General features: G+C 31.0%; 1 protein-coding gene across 1 annotated transcript; it reads left to right on the forward strand.

The window, feature by feature from the left end:
- Window positions 1–12,443: 12,443 nt before the first annotated feature.
- LOC133671312 (scarecrow-like protein 8) lies at window positions 12,444–14,721 on the forward strand. The gene has a single exon (XM_062092031.1). The coding sequence runs from the start codon at window positions 12,613–12,615 to the stop codon at window positions 14,626–14,628; it is 2,016 nt and encodes a 671-aa protein (XP_061948015.1). The 5' UTR covers window positions 12,444–12,612; the 3' UTR covers window positions 14,629–14,721.
- The last annotated feature ends 1,817 nt before the right edge of the window (window positions 14,722–16,538 follow it).

A 16,538-nucleotide genomic window follows, 5' to 3' on the forward strand; every position in this document is an offset into this window, starting at 1 on the left:
AAAAATCTAAATATATATAAATTATTAATGGGGTTTTGAATATTTAATGGGTATTTATTATCTATTATTATTAATTAATCAATAAAAAATAAAATAGTTAATATATATTTAAAGTATTTATATATATTAAATGATAAAATGATAAATATTATTTATATGTATTCTTTAACGAGAGGGTTTATAAAAATTAATTTAAAAAGAATTTGAATTATTGAATTACTAGATTAATTTGTAAATTATAAAGTCAATTATTTTATTAAAATAATATTATTTTATTTTAAAAAAAATCATTTAACATTGATCCGACACTGAATTTAATCCTGTTTTACGATATCAATTTTCAACTGCAGCAAGATTGTTTCCAGCTTTTAGCCAGCAATGTAAGATTCACGTGGGCCTGACTATTATATATATAAATAAATAAACAAACCATCCAGTGACCAGTGCACACGTGTGCCTGACCAAATCTTTTGGGCAAATCTAACGGTTCTGATCCGCTAACGGCCCCCGTCTCGTCAAGTTTGGAGAAAGGGCCAAAAGTCGTTTTGGTTTCTTGTAAAAAGATACGGCACCGCACCACAGTTTGGAAGATAAACCTCTCTTACTGTCACCGGCAGCAACCAGTCAACAAAAGTGAAATCACTTTTCTTATAAAGTTCTTCTGTAGTGTTCTTATTTTATGCAACTAAATTATTCATGAGAATTGAAATAATTTGATTGGTTGCTGCAATATCTATTACTTTAATTCATAGATATATTCAATCTTTTTCTTAATATATTCTCAACACGAGAATATTGAATCGCTTAAAATCCTCTATTAAGATTCAAAGCACAATAAAATTTAGAAATGTCAGCCTTCGTAATGATATTTAGAGTGAGATTCTAATTGAAGTTCACTTTAAAATATATTAGAAATTAATTTATCTATACCTTACAGAGAATTTTTAAAAAACACCTGAAACTACGACATGAAGCATATATTATGTCTTTTATGTAATAGTAGGTCATTGGATCGCACTGTACTATGGATCAGGTCAAATATTTTCAACATAAAAAAAATATTTGGGCGTTACTAATATTTTTCCAGTGAAAAATCTTTTTAATCGTACGAGTATTGATTTGATGTGATCTAATCATCTTAATGGGTTTAAAAGCAATACAGATGGCTGTTAAAACGTAGTTTACTCAAAATAAATATTCAAAATGATTCATTTATATAAATATTGAGATGCAACATATTAGATCGATTAAGGTCAACTTGAGTTAACCTGTCAATTCATATGTCTGGTCACGAGACCATGACAACACTGTAAAAAACAAATCAAAACTAACTATAAAACTCAATTTTGCAATAAATTCAATGTTATGAAATCAACCAGCCAAACTCATAACTTAATTCATGAAATCAAGATAACCCAATAAAAACATATTAAAACAAATTATAAAGTTCATTCTCCAAAAACAACTTGAGTCAACTTGGATTAACTTGTTAAACCCATGATTTTAGCTATAAAATTAAGATAATTTCATAAAAAAACAAATTGCAAAGCCTGATTCTCAATTAACTCATTATTGAATGATGAAATTGAAAAAAAAAATCAACTATAAAAAATAAAGATTCGAGCTAACTGATCAAACCTGTAATTTAGATCATGAAACTAAAATGAACTTATAGAAAATAAATTGAAAAGAATTACACATCTCTCTCTCTCTCTCTCTCTCTCTCTCTCTCTCTCTCTCTCTCATATATATATATATATATATATATATAAAATGTTGAATTATAAAATTAAAAATTAAAATATAAATTAGAAAAAAATAATCGAAGAAGACAAAACACCATTAAATAATATGTGTCGTGAGAAAAGTCACCGCTTCTTTTACTTTTTTTCTGTTTTTTTAACAATTGCCTAGACGAAAGCCAGAAGTCTCTTCTCTAGTTCTCTTCACATGCTATACGCTTCGAGGGCATCGTTTTTAAGGTGTACGGACAAGAGTAGAAGAAAAGTTTTGTTGGCTTTTCATATTAAAAATAAAATAAAAATAAAAATAAAAATTGGAGTGTTAGATTGGATTTGAGCAGAGAAGGTTGGTGATGGAACGGGTAACGGCAGCAAACCGTCTGAAAGACTGAATCTGATGATCAGATGACAGCTAAATGGTGCTCAGGATTCCAAGTGTTCACTTTCCAGTCTCCACATGTTTCTCCTGGAATATTTATTTTTTAAAAATATTATTTATAATTTTATATACTATATATTTTTTTTAATTTAACGTTAGTGTTTAAATCAGTTTGCGCGCACCTCGACTAATCCCACAGATCCTAAAGTTGACAACTATGTAAGTTTTTATATACTATATATTTTTTTTTAGTTTAACGTTAGTGTTTAAATCAGTTTGCGCGCACCTCAACTAATCCCACAGATCTTGAAGTTGACGACTATGTAAGTTTTCAGTGGTTATCATATGAGTAATCACATGGCTCGAACATGAGACCACAGAGAAAGCAAATTTTTTAATTACAAATTCTTACTATTAAACCACTATCTAGATGGTTTATATACCATATTTTTCATCGTGGTTATCGTGCATGGATGATGTTTGCTAAAATCTTATAGAAATTATTATTTTGAGTATATTAAATAAAAATCTTATAGAAATTAAGCTTTAATTGATATATAATGATTAAAAAATATACTTAATTATCAATAAAAAAAATGTATTTTAAATCATCTTTCATGTTAACTATCTTGAATTTCTTGTCAATAATTTCTTTTAGAATCCTGGATAATAATAATAATAATAATAATAATAATGATAATAATAATAATAATAATAACATAGAATATAGAAGAATAAATTAACTTGTTTACAGCTACGTCAAGCCTCTAAAGATAGATTTATTAATTCTCTAAATATAAACATATTTTTTTATTTTATTTATTAGTGATGTACTCTTGATCATATATTTTTACATAATTTGGACACAAATAATCAATTCGAGGAATTGGTCCCACCTGGGAGGGGAACCGAAGAGCTGCACCAAACAAGGACTTGATATATTCTGCAGATCCAAAAAAAAAAAAATTGCAGTCACAACTCACAAAGTCTACTCAACCATGAAAAGCAGCAAAATACTTATTAAATTGATTAAATCAAATTAAATCAAAACCTGACCCGGGTAAATTCCATTTTAAAACAGTTTCCTAACTTGTATGATTGATGATACTAAACATGTATAAAACCTGATTAAATTAATTTAAAAAATATTTATTATTTTTATCCAAACAAGAACTCCCGAGCCTAGGTGCTGGGCACAAACTCAAGCTTATATGTTAGGCACCGTAGTATTTTTTTTATGGGTTTGGACACACGACTTGAGCCCAGCTCTCAAATAATATGTTAAAAACATATGTTGAGTCATTAATTGTTTTTTATTAATAATCATTAATGCTTAAGTAAGAGATATCATTCATTATTAATACCAATTAATATTTATATAAGAGATATTATTTTTTATTAATACTTATGTAAAAGATATTGTGTTCCTTGTAAATATTATCATGATGAAAATTACTCTTCAATTCATTAACCCAAGAAAAAAACAAGATCCAGAAATTATAAATATCTCTTGAACTATCAAGTAAATGATAAGTTTTTTTTACATTAAAAAAATACAGATTAAACACAAGAATAATCTAAATCTTAGAATTTAAAGTTTTTTTAAATATATTCATTTCTTTTTCTCTATAAAGTTGCTGAGTACTTTACTATTAAAATTTTTTACCTTAACATGAAAGAAACTTAACTAATATATAATTCAACCACAGAAAAACCCAATTCTATAAATACTTCTATTTTAACACTTCATCGACACTGTTTCCTCATCATTAATTAAATCATGATGAATAAGTGTACAAGAGCTTCCACGAAAACACTCAAATATTATAAATAAATAAAAAGACCACCAAGAATCCCAGTCCATAATTTCAATCCTAATTAGATCCAATACATTATATATGTAGATTTAGTCTAAGCGTCTTATCATATATTAATTAATATTAAAATCAATTACGATCAAGGCCCTCAAGCTTTGGGTATCTTCCATCAATATTTACCCCAATCCCACGTGAAAACGTTGAATCTCTGCATCACAAGCCGGGTTCCCTTGAAACCTTCACCGGTATTGCATAATATTGAATGTATTTTAATTTGGTCCCTAAACCTTAATTTAATCCTGAAAACAAGCAGACAACTTCTCCTTCAGTCAGCCATAAACAGATACTTAGCCCTTGATGATCAATCTGGCCAAGTGGGAAAACGTTTTGGACCAACCCTAGCTCGTCACCATCGATCTACACTCTAGATTCTAGAATGCATGCATGCAAACCCTAGGCATCCTTCTTAATGGCGCAAAATATCTAGACACGTTTTCAACACTGAATAACGTAAGCCTCCCCATTTTCGCTCTTAGCAGACAGAAATTAGTTCTCAGTTAACCTCTTTGATTAATAGTTTATTCAATATGTATATTAATTTACAAGAGCAATTGCTTGATTTTAAGCTTTAATCCATTCTTTTTTTTTTTTAGTTTAACGTGGGTGTCCGGGTCAGTTTGCGCGCACCTCGACTAATCCAATTACCATGTAAGCCTTCAGTAGCCATCATATGAGTAACCACATGACTCGAACCTAAAACCACAGAGAAAGCAAACTTCTTGGTCCCAAACTCTTACCATTGAACCAACTCCTAAATGGTTAATCCATTCGTTTTTTGTTATTACGTACACTAGCTCATTCATTTTAAACCATGCGCGCGCGCGTGCATATATATATATATATATATATATATATATATATATAAAAGAGAGCAATTGCTTATTGACCAATATGTATATTTACAAGAGCAATGGCTTGCTTTCGCAGCTAGCATAACGTACAAGTTTGACTCTAGCAATAATAAGTAATCTTGCTCTTCACATTACCCTTTCTAACTACTTAAAAAGAAATATGAAAGAAATTTATCATGTGCTTGTATTCCAAGTAAGAAAGAAAAACTATTTTTTGCTACAAATGCTTTTGTTTTTATATTTCAAAAGCCTTTTTGAAAAAAATTTGAAAATTTTTTATTTTTTTCTTTACTTCAAATTAATATTTTTTGTTATTTTTAAATTATTTTAATGCGCTGATTTTAAAAATAATTTTTTTAAAATAAAAAAAATATTATTTTAATTTATTTTAAATAAAAAATATTTTAAAAAATAATCACACCCATATTTCTAAATAAACTTTCATAATAGGAATAGTCAATAACCCTAAAATTCTTTTTTTAAAAAAAAGAAACATGAAACTCGCCAGGCTCGAAAAAGTCTAGAAAAACAAGCGAGCAAGCAGGTTTTATGGGAGTGTTGATTTCGTGTGGCATCGATTGCGTGCGCGCGTCCGCATTTCGAGAAGCGCGTTGCCTCCTCATCAAATCCCTTGTTAATAAAATATCACTTCCAGTCGGCGTTGGTGGATTCCATTTGTGAACCGGCTATCCCCGGTTAACTCCCAAATACTCAATCAATGGCCCCACAAATAGTTACTTTTCTTGGTTTTATCCGGTTAGTTTAAAAAAAAAACCATTTTTCACTCAACAAATGTAGATTTCTTCTGATCAAAATTTAAATAAGATTCTATAGCCGGATCAGTGGTATACCTGTGTTTTTTTATCAAAAAAATATTATTTTGCGAGTTTATCTGGAAACATAATAAAAAATATTTTTTAATATATATAAAAAATATTTTTATTAGTAATATTTTAAAACAATTCAAAAACACAAAGCACAATAAAATCACATTTTTAAACATTTCTTTAATATGTTTATGAAAAAGGAAATTCTAATAGTTTGTTCATTAATTCGAGGGCGGAATAATATAATGAATAACAAATTTATTTACCGTCGTGGAAATCAAACCTTAAAGTATAAAAATAATGTAAAATTTTGGAAATATAATCCAATTATGTAAACAGTCTCAACCTTATCATTAAATATATTTTCTTACATCGTAAGCTTCATAAAACTACCAATTAAAAACTTTTAATCATTTTCAAAGTCTTCCATCCATATATAAATATTTCCATTTAAACCCTCTACTTTTGTTTTAGCAAAAAGAACATATTTTTCACCGAGTGTTTTCACAGAGATTAATTAATCTCTATTGAAAAGTCAAGAGATAAGATAATATGAAATTAAAACCGATAAAAAGATGAGTTTTTCTTCGAATAGCGTGCGTTAGGAGTGATTCGATTTCTGTTAGGCAGTCTCCACCAACTTTCAGTGTCTAGTTAAAGTAGAGGGTGTAGAGATGCCTCGATAGGCCTCTGTGTGTATGTGATTAGCTGTTTATTAGGTGGAGGTGGGGGGCGCAAATCATGAGGAGAAGTGTTCTCGATATTGTGCATTAATGCACTGTGCAAGTTGTAGTTAGGTAGAATAATCTTGCGGGTGCTAGCTTTCTCTGGAGCCAACAAGAGGTCAAGAACAAAGGGTTCGGTCATGCTCCTATGAGGCTTCCACCGAATTTAACCTAGATGTGTGGTCATGCATGACACCTCTGAAAGCTTGGTAAACGACAAGGTATCATGTGATCGAGCATTGGCTTCAAATTACGTGATCTTTTACGTGTTTACATGGTAAGTGAATTTATTATTTGAATTTAATACAAACTATTTTGTGGGATTTTTTCTCATAAACACATCAATGATTCGGATATAAATTGTCTAATCAGGGCTCCATGATTGACGAAACAAAAGAAAAACCATGTATCGTGATTTAAGGGCCATGATGGTATGCAAGATTGCTATAAGAGAGGCAATCCCTAAAATCATATCAATAAAAGATTTAATCTCAATCATCTATATATTTTTTAACTTTATGGGTTTGGAATTTGATGGCATGGCGGTAAATGTTTCAGAACTCTGTCAAATGTCGACATATATATTCCATCGGTAATAATAATAGTAAACACCAACGGAATATTTCGTCAGTAATTATAGCATAGGTGGTAATTGTTTGACAATTCTCGATAAAATATCGACGGCCGGTTTTCATCGGTAAGGTTTCATATATATATATATATATATATATATATATATATATATATATATATATATATATATATATATAATCAAACTACTTAAAATCATATATTTGAATAAAAGATTTATTCTCAATTGATATATAAGCTTTCTTTTTCATGATAAAAAAAAAAACATTTATTCCACAGTTCTTTCGTTAAATTTAGGTGATTTTAAAAGAAGTGCTCGTGTAAATTAATATAATTTATCATCTATTAAATAAAATATAAAAAATGAAGATCGATAAAGAAGACGGTGAAATTGTCATATTGGGCAACCCAAAATCCACGCAAGTCTCAGGATATGTATGGAAAATAATTATTCGATAGAATACTCAACTTTCATGGCACAATGTAATGTATTCAGCCATGTTCCCCTTGCATTTGACTCAATCCATGAGTCGGCGATCAAGATATATGGTGCAAGGAAGGTGAGTTAGGCAAGGCAAAGTGTCTGGACAGGTTGCAAAGCGTCTGATTCTTTTTCAAGAAAAAAAAAGATGGTAAAAAGGCGATAGTATTTTTTGGATGCTTTAGTTTGCCGACCAATTTCTTAGAAAAGGGTTTGCCCACACGCAACCCTGTCATGAAATGTCAAGATTTAATGGCTGCTGAATTGGTTTTAGTGCAAGCCATTAGAAAGTCAACGATTTGACAAAAACAAATATAAAATTCAGAATATACTCAACATTTTTTATGACCATGGTTGACCTAACTCTCACCTCCTCCGAGCATGAAGGGTTCCGGGGTCAAACGGGTCAACTAAATGACCCAGCGGAGCAAGATGTTGAAATATGGTACGTGCACGAGTAATTGACAAGAACATAACCTTTGTCAAGATTTTGAATTTTTTTTTTTCCAAATATGTGTAAGTTTTAAGAATACAAGAAAAACATCATTAATAATGGTAGCAATAATCGTGATCATCGGATTCAACTCAGAATTTGAGTTATTCAAAGACCGAGTCTATCCTTTTTTGTTCAAAATGACTCAGTGTAGCAAAATGTTGAAATATGGTAACATGCATGAGTAGTTGACAAGAATATAGCCTTTGTGGAGATTTTGATTTTTTTTTCCTTTCAAATACTTCTAAGTTTTAAGAAAAGAAAAATATTATTAATAACAGCAGTAATATTCATGGTTGTAGGGTTTGATTTAAAATTTAAAATAATTTCTTTTTATTTTTTTTAAATAATTTAAGTTGATAAAGTTGGATTTGGATTAGGTTTGATGAGTTATAAATTTGAGTTTATTAAATCAATTTTTATAACCATGATAATAATTTATGTAAACATTTTTATCTTAATTAACTGTGAATTCTTGATTAAAAAAATATAAAATTTACAAAGAAATTTAAGTTAAAAAAAGTTCATTGAATTAGAGGAGAACCTAACCCCTATAATTGCCACACCACGTGGCTCTTTTGACACATTGAATTCATAAATTAATCGTGCCAATTCCAAAACAGATTTATTTATTTATTAATTCTAAAGATAAGATGGATCGATGCTCTAAAGCTATTTAGAGATGGCTCGATCGGTCCTTTTCTTAAAAAAAAATAAATGGAAAATAAATGGCTTGATCTTAAAGCCAAATATCGAAACAGATCGAAGTGGTGGGGATCCCCTTAATTAGGACCACCATTTTAATTAAGCTTAATTAAATACTTCAAGAGGTGGTCGATCACCCTACAGCTAGGATGGGCGTGTCTTAATCCCTCCATTGAATTAACTAGTCATTCTCAGGAGAGAGGGAGAAGCCATCTAATTACGATGGCGGTTTGAAAATGTAGTTGTTTTTTAAAGTATTTTTTATGTTAAAATATATTAAAATAATAATTTTTTATTTTTAAAAAATTATTTTTAAAATCAGTATATTAAAAAGATTTAAAATATACAAAAAATTTAAATTTTTATAAAACATGATTTGTACCACGTTTGGTGCTGACATTCTCTTTTTCATTTACTTTTTAATTAATGATAAACCATTTTTCATATGTATGGAATTGTTATTTACCCAATGTTGGATTAACTACTTGGTTAATCAATTAAAAGCTGCCCATTTAACATTTTGCATGGAAAATTAGCTCTCGCGGGTCATCGAAACAATTATGGCCATTATTTTTATCAAAAAGAAATTGTTTCGTTCTAAAAAAAATCTTAGTGCTGACTCGGTAAGATTTGACCGAATAAGTTGTAGATAGTGGGTTGAAAAAGAAAATTGATAATCACCGAAGAAATATGTTTAAGTTATATTTCCGTCAAAATTCAATTTACTCACGGATTTGTCGTCACAAAATCTATAGATTCAATGGAATAAAATATTAGATTGAATAATTTTAGGGGTAACTCTTGAATTTACTAGTTCGAGTTGTTATTAAAGATTTATATAGTCATTAATTTCAGAATTTAAAATTCTCACAAATTTGTCGATGAAAAACACCTGATTATCTATATAGATATTGAATGAAATAAAATATTAGATTGAATAACTTTAAGGGACAACTCAACTATTCAAGTATTAAAATTGCTTTTTAATAATCACGGATTCAAATCATTTCAAGATTATTAAAGGTTTATATTGTTGTTAGTTTTAAAATTTGTGAGATTAATCAAAATACATGTAAGTTAGCCCAAATAACCATACTAACAAAAAAATATATATATTAAATTGAATTAATTTTCATTTGGGATCCTTAAAAGGAAATAATTGGTGTTGATGCAGAAGATATCACGTGCAAACCATTTACTCATTTCTATCGAAGTAAATAAATACTTTCCGAGCATTTAAGAGGTTTTGTTTTTCTGGCATTGAAGATGGCCTGAAAAAGCAAGCAGTGGGCCATGAAAGCTACAAAATATTTTGCCACTCTCCTTAAACAAGCTTTTAATCTCCTCTGCTCAATTACTTGTTTGTCAATCAATTAATATTTGTATTTATTGCCATGAAGCTGCTAGGGCGTTATCGTTACTCTACAGAGAAAAATAAAGCCAGGAGCAGTTGATTGCTCCAAGTTTCTGTCTTGGAAGTAAAGACTGTGGCAAGAAGACAATTTTTAATGACATTGGTTTGTTTTTATATTTTAAAAATGTTTTTAAAATAATTAAAATAATTATTTTTATTTTTTATTTTAATATAATTAAGTTGTCGATGATCTTCTAGTTCATTTATAATAACCACTAGTTTTTTTTTTGTTTTTTTTATCACAAAATCAAGAAACATGTATTAGAATCGTTCGCATCTTATGAATCCTTCGTCTTTACTATAATAATTAGATTAATTCCCAATTATAACATATATAACATTTGACAAATCACCCATATATCAACCTAAAATATAAGTAAAGTTTTGTTTTATCATAATTATTAAGTTTAATTTAACTCTGGATATTAAACTGACGGTTTAATAAGAAAAATTTAAAATTCAAAGTTTAACTTGAATTGATTTCTCATTAAATTAGTCAAGATGTTGACCTATTTGATCTATATATAGGTTTTTAATAATTTTATTCACATAAATAAAACCGATCTAAACCATGAATTGATCCCATAATCCAACGAATTTGAACCTTAAATTGGGTTTTACAATTGTGTTTTATTTGTATAAAAATCATTCACTCTTGAAATTTCAAAATTGATGGCAACATTGAAATTTCCTCTGAACATAAAACAAAAGAGAAATCACTTTAATTTGAAGAAAAAAAAAAGGTATCAAAGGACTACTAATTTGTACCATGTACAGCTTTTTACCATAAACTAATAAAGTTTCCAATATTTTTATATGCTGTGACCTTAAAATATTTTAATTTTATGGCCAGGGCTTGGCCATTGCAGCCAGCTTTTTTATGTTTTCAGTACTGGTAAAACCGACACCTGTAAGTAAGCAACCGGTTTCAAGACGGAACAGCTACTGGAATTTCGAATCCGGGGGGCCCGAAGGGAGAAAATTTGAAACTAACGGCCCAGGTACCGAAACTTAGCTCAAAGTTCTTCTTCGCTGTTACACGTGTCCGATAGGTCCTTGTCGCTTGCCGTTCTGGATTGCATTTCTTGGGGTTATTGTCTTTGGCTTTTCAGAATAGTTCGTAACTGTCCTGTCAGGTGATCACTGCCTCCTCTCGTATAAAAAAGATCATCTCATCCACACAAGTTTCAGGTTTATCCTCACGTACCTAGCTAAAAGCGTGCGTGCACGCTCCTTGTATTCCAGGTCTTTGGAGTTTTGGACATGACACGTGTCCACATAATTATTGGATTAGATGGTCAAATTCTACAAAACCCCATAAGCTTGTCAGATACTGGATGAAGTGTTCAAATAAAAGAGTAATTGGATATTTTTGAGTTAGAAAATCACTTTTTGCAGACATCAATGTTTATCACCTGCACATGTATATGGTTAGAGGTGGTTTTCTTTGTTCTTTTTTAGAATTATTGAAAAAAATTATGAAAAACAAATGATGAGGAAGTTAATCTTGGAAAGGAATTGATGTGAAAAAAAAATCTACAATTACTTGAATTAAAAAAAAAAAGAGAAAAGAACTTACAACTGATATCTAGAAAATTAAAGTACGACGATTACAAATTTAGATGTGATATTTGATTAATTCAGTAAATCAACTCGATAATTTACAAGTTTGAAATATGATTTAAATTAATTTTTTTATTAATTAATTTGAAATTGACCCAATAAAATACAAATAACATGATAAGTCAACTTGTGACTCAACCAAACCTATATGAACATATTACTATTCAAAGTCTAAAAATTTTTGTTTTAATTCTGGTTCAAAATAACATGTTTTTTTCCTTTAAAATAACTTTTTTAGGGTAGATCGAAGTTTATTTGTCTACTTACAAATTACTCTGACAAGCATATAACCTAGATTTTGAATTAAGTTTATTACCAGATCAAATCTAATAACTATAATTATAAATGTATAAAATAAATAAAATAAGAATAATTATCTTTGTATTTTGTTTATATAAAATACATATAATTTTTTTTTCAATTAAAAAAGAGTAATTTTAGATCAAAATTTGCATCGAAATCAAGATCATGTGAAACAAAATTCTAGTAATATGAAGAGGCATAATGCATTCACATCCACGTATTGGGAAAAAAAATATGTTTATTCCATATCGATTCAAAATAGGACAATCGTCGCTAGTGAAAGTGGAGATCACGCACTTATAACAACGCGTGGATAATGAATGTCCTAACAAGCAAGTACAAAAGAGTTATAACTTCACATGAACAACAACATCAAAGGGTTATGTAATAACATAATTAATCACCGTTGATTTTCTTAAAACAGATCAAATCAAACGGTAAACATTCTCCCTTATATTGTTCATCAAGAATCCTTTCTACCTCGTAAGATAAAAAAAGGAAGAAACTCTCTTCAATTTCTCTCCATAAACTAACCTGTCCATGCGTTTCTCTTTGTAACCCTAGAAAGGGATTCTTGGAAGAATTCAGCACTAACTCCCCAATGGCATCTGGGTTTTCAAGCGGTGGTGGTGGAGGAGGAGGAGGAGGCGGTGGTGGTTTCCAAGATTTCTACACTAATAGATCATCTCTACCCACCATGAACCTCTCAAATAACCCATCATCATTGCATCCTTACAGAACCAACCAAATCTTTCTTGACCAAAATTTGTCTTCTCATAATTATCAACAGATCGCTCAACATAGAGCAATCTTGCCCACAAATATGAACGCAACCACCGCAGCCACCACCACCACGCCAACGTTAATGGGCAAGCGCTCGCTTGCCGATTTTCAATCACCGCCGCAGCAAAACTTGCTAAACCAAGCGGCCCTAAATAACCTTCTCCTTCGGTCTGTAAAGCCGAGGATTAATAACAATTTGTTCCAACAAAATACTTCGCCGATTTCAACACTTTCTCCCATTGATTTCTCCGTTAACAACTTGTCTCCTCAACTCCCTAACTTAATGCCTCAACGTTATAGTCTGCCTCTTCTTCAACAACTTCGCTCCCACCAACAACAGCAGCAGCAGCAGCAGCGCCCCATGAATCTTATGAGTTCTAACGGTGTCATCAACAACAATAACAACAACATGATGCCGTATGTGAATATGTTAAAGAACCAAAACGGAGGAGGAAACGGAGTAGTTATGGGCCAAGATCGGGAGAAAAAGATGCTGAATCAGCTTCAAGAACTGGAAAAACAGCTTTTAGACGACGATGACGACAACCAAGAAGGTGACGATGTAAGTGTTATAACGAACACTAACAGTGAATGGTCTGAGACGATACAGAATCTCATGAGTTCTTGTAATAATCCGATTTCTCCATCGCCCACCTCATCATCTTCATCCTCATCTTCGACAGTCACCACGCCGGTTTCGAAACAGACAATAATCGAAGCAGCAACAGCAATTTACGAAGGTAAAACTGATGTTTACCCTGAGATCTTGTCTCGTATCTGTCAGGTTGCGAACCCACGAGGGAATTCTGAACAGAGATTGATGGAATACATGTTGATGGCTTTAAAATCTCGGGTTAATTCTGCTGAAAAAACACCTTCTGTAAGGGAGTTGTACAACAAGGAACATGTAGATGCAACCCAGTCCTTGTATGACTTGTCACCTTGTTTCAAGCTTGGTTTCATGGCTGCCAATCTTGCCATCATTGAGGCCACAAGAGAGCAAGGCCGAGAGATGAATAGCTGCAGCAATGGCTTCCATGTTGTTGATTTTGACATCGGTGAAGGAGGGCAATACAAGAACCTTCTACACGCGCTCTCTGGGCTTCAAAATTTGAGGCCAGCCATTGTTAAGATCACAGCTGTTGCTGCTGATAGCAATGGTGGAGAGGAGAAGGAGAGGTTGGGGCTAGTTGGTGAAACGCTGAGTCAACTCGCTCAGCGATTAGGACTAAGTCTGTGTTTCAACGTTGTGAGTTGCAGACTCAGTGAGTTGTCTCGGGAGTCCCTCGGGTGCGAGCCGGAAGAGGCCTTGGCTGTCAATTTTGCGTTCAAGTTGTATAGAATGCCCGATGAGAGCGTGTCCACAGAGAATCCAAGGGATGAACTTTTGAGGCGCGTGAAGGGGTTGGGGCCGCGCGTTGTGACAATAGTGGAGCAAGAAGTGAATACCAATACAGCCCCCTTCATGGCGCGCGTGAACGAATCATGTTCGTATTACGGAGCGCTATTCGACTCAATTGACTCAACAATGGAAAGGGATAGCTCAGAGCGAGCAAGGGTCGAGGAGGGACTGGGTCGGACGATAGTAAACTCGGTTGCTTGCGAAGGCAGGGACCGGATTGAAAGATGCGAAGTCTTTGGGAAATGGCGGGCCCGGATGGGAATGGCAGGGTTCGAGTTGAAGCCAATGAGTCAAATCGTTGCTGAGTCAATGAAAGCGAGATTGAGTTTTACAAACCGAGTTAACCCAGGATTTACTGTTAAAGAAGAGAACGGTGGGGTATGTTTTGGTTGGAAGGGAAAAAACCTCACTGTCGCTTCTGCTTGGCGTTAACTTCACTTTCTTCGATATTATTATCATTATTATTAATTGTTTAGTGTAATTTTTATTATTTTTTAAAACATATATATACTTATTTTAGTACTACTTTTATTTTTAACTTTTTGCTTATAAAAATGGAAAGAAAATCAACCAAATTAAATAATATAAAAGGGAGTGTTTGGATTTGAAGGAAAATTCTCTCCAATTGCATTTATAATTATTTTTCAATTGGGTTTGTATGTTTTTTTTTTTTTTTTTTTGGTGTGTGTGATGGAAGCTATGTGCTTGGTGTCATGTTAGCTAACTCGTGGATTAGATTTGCTTGCCATCGTAAATCATTGATATTATAATGGAATATATATAGCAGAATCCTGGAGTATCTCAAATGATTAGATCATACAAGTGATAGAATTTCCAAGTGTTGTTGAGGCAATTTACGTGAGATAGATTTCACGAAAATAGGGCTTTCTATGTATTGTAAGATGTGAATTATTTATGATTAACCACGACCAAATATCCATTAGTGAATCTTGGAAATGGAAGTGTATTTCTTCTTCCCAAAACAAATCTTCTTGGAGTGGATCAAGAATATTATTTAATGATTCTCTCTCCCATCCATGTATATATATCATAGATTTTAAATCAAACTCGAGGATTACCGAGCTACGAGTAGTTTAATTGTTTTTGAAAAAAATATGAATGTATTTTTTGTAGAATTTTGATTAGGTCGCAGATCAATTTAAAATTTTAATTCGGTTTTAAAAGGACTCGCAAAGCCGATTTAGGTTTAAAAACAAAAGTATATGCTGATTTTTACAAGATTTTAGATTTTTTTTAGGATTTAGGAGGGATTGATGGGTTGTGTTGTTTTTATTTAGAATTCACCAAGATTGTGTGTGAACGGGATGATGGAGGACAAGGGAATTTTCTCTTTACATTGTTTGGCACCTAAGATCAGAAACATCTATCCATACTTTTAACATGAAAAGACATAATCAAGTGAGAGGGGAGCTTCCGAGCTTTGCAACCACAGGCCGGAATTTAGTGTTTATAAAGTCACAATTCATGTTTTCGAGTTACAAGATTCAATTCATGCCTATGTGCAAACAAGAAGGCCAATCAATAATCATTTCCATTTTTTTGTTTTCTTAAAAAATAATCCAAGGAGTTACAGCTTAATAGATATTAATATCCTCCATGTATCAAATCCTTTTTAGTTTGAACTAAATGTGGGTCCGAGCAATAATGTGGGGTTGTATCATTTTATATATATATGGGGTTGTATCATTTATATATATATATATATATATATATATATATATATATATATAAAGTAATGTTCAGATACAACAAGTATGTTTAAAAAAATTTATTACTCGAGTTATAGTCTTAACTATATAAAAATATGTTGGTTTTGTTTTAATTAGATGATAAACAAAGTAGTCTATTGTAGTAAACGAATCAAAATTCATTTCAAATAATGATGATAATATGAAAAAAAAAATCTTTGGTAGGACAAAATTAAGTAAAAAAAAAATATATATAAATTAATCCAAGTTAGTATAATAAATATGTAATATAAGTAATAAGAGATGAGTTAACTCTGATTAATCTAAAAAACCTGAGACTCATGTTATGAGATCGGGATAACCCAATAAATAAAATCAAAAAACCACAAAGTCAATTTTTTAAAAAAAAAACTAATCTCGAACAATGAAATTAAAAAAAAGAATCAATAAAAAAAATATTAGCCCACGTTAATTTTTTAAATTCATGACCGAATTATAAGACCGCGTTAACTGTAAATTTCACCATTCCTCATTTTTGTTTTATAATAATTTTTTAAAAAATGATAAGCAAAATTAAATTTTTTAAGTTTGAATTCAAAAACATATTATATATATAAAAAATAATGTCCGATA

This window comes from Populus nigra, chromosome 13 (genome assembly GCF_951802175.1).
Source record: "Populus nigra chromosome 13, ddPopNigr1.1, whole genome shotgun sequence".
Lineage (NCBI taxonomy): Eukaryota > Viridiplantae > Streptophyta > Magnoliopsida > Malpighiales > Salicaceae > Populus > Populus nigra.

Excerpts from the sequence above, each read along its gene's own strand:
- LOC133671312 (XM_062092031.1), top strand. The coding sequence starts at position 12,613 with ATGGCATCTGGGTTTTCAAGCGGTGGTGGTGGAGGAGGAGGAGGAGGC.